At 39.5% G+C, this 8,882-nt stretch overlaps 1 protein-coding gene across 1 annotated transcript in view; it reads right to left on the bottom strand.

Annotated features, from left to right (window-relative positions):
• Positions 1 to 551: 551 nt before the first annotated feature.
• LOC143299022 (transient receptor potential cation channel subfamily M member-like 2) overlaps positions 552 to 8,882 on the bottom strand; it is a 90,253-nt gene continuing 81,922 nt past the window's right edge. The window contains exons 31-33 of the mRNA XM_076612099.1: positions 5,605 to 5,724; positions 3,504 to 3,707; positions 552 to 686 (exon numbers count right to left, since the gene is read on the bottom strand). Of these exons, the coding sequence (XP_076468214.1) occupies positions 585 to 686; positions 3,504 to 3,707; positions 5,605 to 5,724 (426 nt within the window). The 3' untranslated portion in view covers positions 552 to 584. The remainder of the gene's footprint in view (positions 687 to 3,503; positions 3,708 to 5,604; positions 5,725 to 8,882) is intronic.

The raw sequence follows: 8,882 nt of genomic DNA, 5'->3' as shown, positions 1-8,882 counted from the left end.
AAATTACACAGTGCAGTGTCAGCATATTGGCATCAACATGTAAAGTGCACACAACTCCACACAATAACTGCAGTCATTTATGCAGTGAGTAGATATTTTCACTGACTGTACCACTGGGCTTTATCATTATTTTATAAGTGTTAACAGAAATGTCATGGCAGTTCACAGAAGGATAATGGCAGTCAGTGACAGTTTCATCTGATAAAAAAAAAAAAAAATGGCAACTGGTGACTGTCAAGCTGGAACTGTGGTACAGTCAGATGGTTTCAGCTGATACAAAAGTGACAACAATATAGTCATAATCTGAACTGTGATACAGGACACGCTGTTTCATACCACACATCAACACATCAAGTAAGAAATATTCACAGCTTGGGCTTTAAATGCAAAACACTTGGTCTTCTGTCTCCTCCCTCCATGATGACTCTCCCTTCATTGTCAATGGTGCAGAACCTGTGTCTGACACACGACCAAAGGAAGAGCAGACATCCAACAGACACTTTCAGTCAGGATGAACAGTGCCCACCCCACAACATGAGCTGTGATGTGAACACTTTCTCAGCATCCACACCTGGTGAGGCAGTTCAGCTGTAGGCGTTGTGAATGCGGGCTGCCTCCATCACGATGGAGTCCTGGTTGCCGTACAGATTCATGTGGGGCATCACTTCTTGCCACATTTTCTCCCTCTGAAAGAGGAAAATAAAGCAGTAACAGTCAACCAAATCCCCCCTCTTCCCCACCCATACCCCATTCATATCTCAATATCTCAACCAAGACCTGAAAATCAATAGTTGATTTTTTTTTTTTTTTTTTTTTTGCTCTCCCTGCATTTCAGTTGTATTTTGTATTGATGTGTGTGTGAATCTGTGGTCAACTTTTACAAGTTCATTTTCTCTGGAAATACTTTGTTGACCAAAAAATTGGCTTAAAAATAGGGGGGAAATCAGTACTTTCCATACATCTTAATAATAATTACAATGCATTTCTGAGAAGGGCACAAAACATTGTAAAGAAACCAAAATTGTTTCCAGTCATGTTACTGTAACAATTTTCTTTGTTTTTAACATACCCTAGCACTTTTATCTGACATATTGATACTTTGACTCATAGCAGTTCTTTTATCATTTTTAGATCAAATAGAAGCTTCTTCGGTTTAGTTTGAATGTTACATTGATGTATACATCTGCCAGGAGTAACAAAATTGTGCCATGTGATGGATATCAATCTGAATACACTGTGGGAAATATTTTTGATTAATGGATCTCATACATATGTATCCAAAACATTAACATAATATCAACATTAACATAATATCACAAGCCAAACCATTTCATGCGAGTCCATCATTCATAAAGCGCTTGAAAATGAATCTAATATCTGGTCTTCTGATCCATCCCAATTTGGCTCACAGCCATAGTGATTCAGGCTGTGCATAAGTTTTAACAGAAATGTCTGGCACAAACCAGCACAATGTTTTAAAAAAATTCTTCTCCTTTTTAAGGTGAGCATAAAAATACAATTTGGATCAACTTAGTCTAATTGCAGAAATTTAACTGTTAATACGAAAGAAAATAACCCTAATTAACCAGTAGAGTGCCTATAAGACATCAGCTGACATCCTACAAAAAGTGTTGCCATAGTGCCTATAAAACATCCACTGACGTCCTGCATATGTTCCGATTTTTCCTTCACTGGAGTTTGGTTCAATTCACATAAACAGACTCTGAACAGTTAGTTTGATGTGTCTGGATTATAAAAAATTTAAAAAAAACTATTTAAATGAACATACATCAGGTAGAAGACCCCTTTCTACTCGATAACAATTTGCTAACTGACCACGTGATAGGTGCATGGAAAAGGGGGTCGCATCATGTGCGAAAAAAGGCATTGAGAACTGTTTCCAGTAAAGCAAATAGTCACAGTCAGCAGATTTACACAATTCTGAAAGCACTGCTTGTGATTATGGACAGCTTTCATGATGGAGAAGGATCTCTCTTGTCTGATGATTGGTTTGAAAAGGAAGGTAACTGACAACGACAGTGATGAAACTGACAGCCCACTTGATGGTAATTCAGTCCGTCTATCCAATCAGACAGTGTTTTTGAGCAGATGACTATGACTGACAGAATATGTGTGGTAAGCGTTGGAAGAGGTGTAGGAGAGGGAGAGTAGTGATGTAAGACAATAGGTCGAATGCCAGCCAGAGGGTGCAGAAGTGGGCATGGCAGTTGGATGTCAGTACACAATTATTTCAATGCATACTGCTGGTAACAGACAACTGCCAATACTCCACGGTTTTTATGAAAACGCAGGGTTGAAAAAGCACTGGACATGAAGCACACATGCTTACAGTTTTAACGTTTCTTGTCAATGAATCAGATGGTTGAGTTTTTTTAAGAGGAGGCAAGCCGGATGTACAGCAGACAGTGGAGGGAGTGAGCATCATCAAAGAATTTCACCATCTAAAGGGGAAAAGCTCTTAGCTGTCAAAAAGCCTGGCTGCTCAGTTTATGAGAAAGTGAGTTATTTTTTATACTGCCCGTATCCATGTTTGTCATTGTTGGGACAGTTATCCACTTGCATGTCTAAACGAGCTGTGATTTGTTTTTATAAACTTATAGCCTGTTTTAATTTCTTCTACAGGTATAATCTAACAACAGGCATGCTATTTCCAGCTTTATTTTGTTTGTTTTCTTTATGGATGCCATTCTGTGGAGGTGGAAATAAACTGTCTTGTTACACAAAAATTATTATCTTTATTTCAAATGCCTGAACAGTTACCTACAATCAAACTGATTGGATAAAAAGCCCAGATTAACTCACTTAGTACTGCCAGTCAGTTCCCCTGACTTTCCCCACAGACAACCCATTTGTATGGGTAAGAAATAAAATCGCCAAAAAACAAATATTAGAATTTATGAACTGAAAACTTCCAAGCTGATCAGTAACATAACGAGTTAATTGGGGACAAAATATAGAACTTCCTCCCTTCTTATGCTATCATTCAGTGAGATGATGAAAGTAACCATAACTTTTTGTTCAAAATTTGCGCACACTGATGGCTTGCAAACGAACCCAGGAAAGCAGAGTTTGAAATAGATCAAATTCAGAACGATATATGGCAACAATAGGGCCCCTTTGTCTAATTCTGTTGTCTGCCTTGTGACTGACAAGAATTTGAGTCAGACACCATTGTTGACATGCACTATTCACATGAACCAGTCACCACGAAATTAACTCTCCTGCAAACATGAACCTGCTAGTCCCTCTAACCCTTTCAGGTGTATACATATCCAGAAGATCAATTACACATGTGCATTCTTAACAGAAACATAACATACCCAGGACATACACCCTGAAAACAGAGGATGGCAGCCAAAATGGCAGGATGAAAACAGTCACAAAGGTAAACAGCTACTCACAGAACAAATGAACAGCCACCAGTCAACAAATACAATAGAGGATGAAGAAGGAATGCGCAGCATGTCACACTGTTTTCCTACCTCTTTGATCTTTTCATCAAAAACGTCATGCAGGTCGTAATGGAAGTTCCACACCTCTGCCTCTCGCCACGCGTTGTCTGTGTTGGTGGGGTCATCAATGTAGCCACGGTACAGGATGGAGGCTGAGAAACCAGAGGCAGCCATGTCTATCTGAGGGTCGTGAAACTGCTTTGTTCCTGCTGTGTGAGCAAACTGGGCGAAGTACTGTAAAAAAACATAAAGATGGATATGAGAGACAGGGTGCAGGATGGAAAACAGAGGAAGGAGAGTGGAGAACAAGATGAATATGAGAAAGAGAGAGAGACAGAGATATATAATGGGCAGAGTGAAAGACAGTGGGAGTGGAGGAGAAGCAGAGTGTGAAAGAAAAAACAAAACTGACTTCATATGTCTTTGCTTCAGAAACAATTTGACAATTCTTGTGCACAACGTTAAAGGTGATTTAAATATTCAGACAAGTACATGTGTCTTAACCTTCTGTCTGCCTTGGGACGTGAGACATTCATCCTCTTTTATTGCACGTTTATACGCCTACAGGATGTATTTGTCATGTCCTATTTTCATCACCAGTTCATGACTTACTTTGTTTCTACCTGTCTTCTAGAATGTTTGAAGACTGTTTACATCCCTTGGTCTTGTATGGTCAGTACTGTACGACTCACAGGCAGTGGACAATTCCAAAGTAATTTCCAGACACAGCTGGTCAAAACGGTGTTGTCTAGCAAAGATCAATATTGGCTTATTTTTGGAAGGTTTACAGCCTTAGGAGTGGCTCAGAAAATACAGGATGGTATGAGTAGTAGGGCAGATTCCTGGTTTGCTCCCTTCTTCTCTTCTGGACTACAGCTGCATTGCAGGGGCAGGAAGGTCACCCATCATCAGTCATCATCATCATCGTTATTGCTTCGTCTGTTGTCATCGCCTCGTCATCTATTGTCACTCTTCATCATGAACAGTGCGTCTTTTATCATTGTCATTGCTATTCAGCATTATCTTGAGTAAAACTTTGTCCGTTCAGTTGTTCTGCCAGCCCCTTTGCCAGTGCTCCTCACCATCTGTGGTCAGAGGTAAGTGGCTGTTCTGCCCATGCCCTTCTTCTCTTCACACTCTATCTTCACAGGGAGGGCAGAAAGGACACCAACTGTCACCATCAAGTTTAACCGTCGTGTTCATTACCCAGAATCCAAGTGTGTGAAGTATGTATATGTGTGAGAGAATGTGTTTGTGCAGATATGTGTCTCTGAATTTCTCATGGCATAGAACTTTAGAGCAGTACATTTCTACTGTTTAGGGTTGTTTTTTTTTAATTGTCATTTGTTTGTGCTTGTAATTGTTTGTGTAGAAATAAAGCTTTATCTTTAAAATAACCATAGAGTTCCGGATTCCTTCTTGTGAGAAGGTAGATCCTATCCCAGGGGGGGTCAGGGCGTGACACCAGGTTCAAAGCATTGTTACCAGCAGTTTCCATAACTTTGAGCTTAAACTCTGCAGTGTTTTAGCTCCCATCAGGTCACGGGCCACTTCCTCTCTTTCATCAATCTGTAGCTTTTATAAACACACTTGACAGTTCTACCAGCTTTTCCAAATGCACCACTGCAACAGGTGTGAGAAGAGAGTGTGCCTAATTTGAGCTCAAGTCAGTTAAGGAATGTGGCAATGCACCTTGCTCACAAGCAACTCAATGACAGGCAGACAGACAGGTTAAAATACATGATGTAAACATTAACCCATTCCACCTCGGGAAATTTACAGCCTCAGCCGGCTTCACGCCAAACTAGTGTGAAAGAAACGCAGAAATTACACTGTTTTTCCTCCAGATTACATGTGGACACATCCAGAAATACTTCAGAAATGTGTTCCCTTTCTTTGCAGTTTATGCATCTGTAGGAACATGAAAACCATTTCACCGAGATAAATTTGACACGGGAGCAATTCTCGGGCACAGGGCTCATGGAGTTAAGTGGCAATACACCCCCCCCCACACACCCACCCCCCCCCAACCCCCTTACAGAAAGGCATGCAAATACTGAATGGCAACAGTTCTCACAGAAGAGTTCATAAAACTCAGTGGCAATGACAGTGAGGAAGTGTCTTTACTCACACTGATCATGTCATCCTGGTCCAGCTTGGCACTGCCTTCCACATGTTCTTCCAGGAAGATGCTCTTGAGAAATTCTTCACACAACACACTGTATGCCGACGTCTTGCCATACACATTGCCCTATCAAGACAGATCATTACTCATTGTCACAATTATTTTAAAGAAAAAAAAAAGAGATAAAAACAAACAGTGATTGCAGCTAAAACCCAATGATATCACGTTGGATGTAGCCCTGCTGACAACAAAGAAGCCATTACTGCTGTCAAACAAAAAATGTAATAAGAGAGGAAATGTCTTCATGATTCAAAAGTGATTGATCAGTATTTCATTGTTTCACAGTCATGATATCAATCTGTCAGTTTCAAACATCCACTGTCTTCAACAGGACTTTCCGGCTTGGACAAATAATGTTCCAAATGTTTGTTCTGCACTCCATACTCTGTGCAAAAGCATACTTTCTTTGTAGTAAATAAGACTGCCTGATACACAAAAGCTGATCCAAATGATATCATTTGTTCACAATAAAAAAAAAATTAAAAAAGAGTTCTGGAATATGAATACAAAGCTGGCAGTCCTGACCACATTCGACCAGCATTTCACTGTGTCCAAACTACTTACAGATGTACATTCCTGTCTGTCAAACGTTTAACCTAATCATGTCTTTTCTTTACTGCTCTAGCGCTCACATACTGAACATCACAAGTAGCTATTGCACACTGAACATATTCCCATAGAAACTGACTTTGATGCAAAATGGTGGCTAAGAATTGAAATGAAACACACTTTTATTTCATGACGGTACTGGAGTAAGCATAACTGCTTTTTCACATCCAGCCCTCAGGGGCAAAAAAAAAAAAAAGAAAAGATAAGAAAGACCACGTAAAGGCAAAACACACACACACACAAACACACACATTTACACATGAAAATTAAAGGCAGAAATGAAAGCATGAACATAACTTATCAAGTTCAACACACACTGTAACTGAAAAAGATCACATCATCATCATGAAAAAAAAAAAAAAAACCAAGGAGAGACAGAGTGACAGACAGAGACAATGACAGGAAGTGAATACCAGTATATAGCAAGAGAGAAAGGTGATACATATACATATATTACATACATATACACACATATGTGACCCTCCATCACGGAATGAGTCGCTTTGCACCTGACCAACTTTGCCGCTAGCGGCGATTTTAGGCGGGTGGGGGTCAGGTTGTCGATTTTCAGATTTTCACTTCATAGTAAACTTTAGGCTTTCTTTTATCTCATATTGAAGTATCTAGGCATAACTGTGTCTTCTTTTGCCTTAAAAGTGTGCTTGAAATACCTAACCCATCATTCTGATCACCTATGACTTCGCAAAATCGATCAACTTTGACAAGCTTGCCCTCCCTAATCTCTTGGAATCGACCGGTCCAATCATATATCGTTTTGAAGGTCAAGGTCTTCTCTTTCAATCTATATCCTTTTCATTGGTTAAATTTTAAACTATGAGCCAATCGTCGCTTTCAAAATAAGGATACACTACGTAAACAATGCGTCACTATGAAGGAAAACCCCCTCTGTTATTGGCCGAGAGAGACCATGTGATGAAACCAGCCATTCAGCACGCTAGCTTTAATAAACATGGTCGCAGTGTACAGAAGCACGCATTTCAAGAGAGACTTGGCATTTTTCCAGACAAGATACACTTGCATTGCACACATTTTGCCATTCAGTGAAGCAGACGACATTTGTGAGTTTTTAACCCAGTACTTCATTGATGGAACTGACCATTCCAACTAGGCTGATGGTCATGAAATCGATCTCAGTGAATACGAAGGCGACGCTGATTTCGAAAGCAGATGACGCAGGATTGTTGTTCAGCTTTCACCAACAATAATTAATGTTAATTTTGATGTAGATGAAGAATCAACATTTGGACTAGATACAGACAGGTTGGAAGCCTTCGCCTGTAATTGCCGAAATCAACATGCGCCAGGTTCCATCAGTGGTGTGACTGACATGGAAACGAGTGAAACTGACTTGCTGCACTGAAGTGAGAGAAATGTGTCTCTAAAAGTTCACACAAGGAAAATGCAAGCAAAGTGACTGGGGGACTGGATATAGCTCAAGTGTCTGAAGGTAAGCATGCAGATTTTACCCATACTGACAATTATTGAAATATAATGATGGTATAATCAATTGATAATAATTTATTTAACAAAGATTGACTCAAGACTGATTTATTGTCTCCACACTGGTACAGAAATTCACTGTTTGACATGTGGAATAAAAATGATTAAAAGAATAAAGTGAATCTGAGGAAATAAAGAGTGTAAATTAAAAGAAAATCACACACACACACACACACACACACACACAATATGTCATACACACACACACACACACACACACACACACACACTGTGTGACACAATGTGTATACATTATACATGTCACACACACACACACACACACACCTTCACAGTTTATCCATTACATGTAACTGAGCATGGGGAGGCACAACGGCATGACATTATGAACAGTTTTTAGTTTCACAGAATTTGCTTAATGGATATTTTATGTGTATATGTGTCAGGTTGGTGTGTGTGGTGTGTGTGGTTTGTGTGTGTGTGTGGGGGGGGGGAGGGTTCTCTCTCTCTCTCTCTATATACATCAGTGCTAAACGGAAGACTAGTCAAATGGGCTGAAGAAAATGATATGCTAACAGAGTCACAGGCTGGATTCAGGCGTGGTTATGCCACAACAGATCATGTTTTTACTCTGAACGTGGTTATTGAGAAATCTTTATCAAAGAAGGGAAGCAAGCTTTACGCCTGTTTTGTTGATCTGAGAAAAGCATTTGACTCTGTGCAACGTCAGCCTTTGTTTGATATTTTGATTCAGAAAGGTATAAAGGGGAAATTTATGAATGCTATCATTGCTATGTATAAATGTGTTACATCTTGCATACGTATTGAAGATAAGTTAACTGAGTTTTTTGATTGTCCCGTTGGCTTAAGGCAAGGTTGTATGTTAGGCCCTATACTGTTTTTGTTATTTGTTAACAAAATTGCATCAGCAGTTGAAATCAGTGGTATTCATGGAATTCAGTTTTTGCTTGATTTATTAGAGTTGTTAATTTTTCTGTTTGCGGATGATATTGTACTGCTATCTAACACTGCGATTGGTCTGCAAAATCAAATTAATATTCTGAATAATGCATGTAAAACACTCTTCTTGAATGTAAATACTGACAAGACTAAAGTGATGGTTTTTCAAAAAGGTG

This window comes from Babylonia areolata, chromosome 24, assembly GCF_041734735.1.
Source record: "Babylonia areolata isolate BAREFJ2019XMU chromosome 24, ASM4173473v1, whole genome shotgun sequence".
Lineage (NCBI taxonomy): Eukaryota > Metazoa > Mollusca > Gastropoda > Neogastropoda > Buccinidae > Babylonia > Babylonia areolata.
The sequence above is the reverse complement of the archived record's forward strand: the minus strand, read 5'-3'. Positions and strand labels throughout refer to the sequence as shown.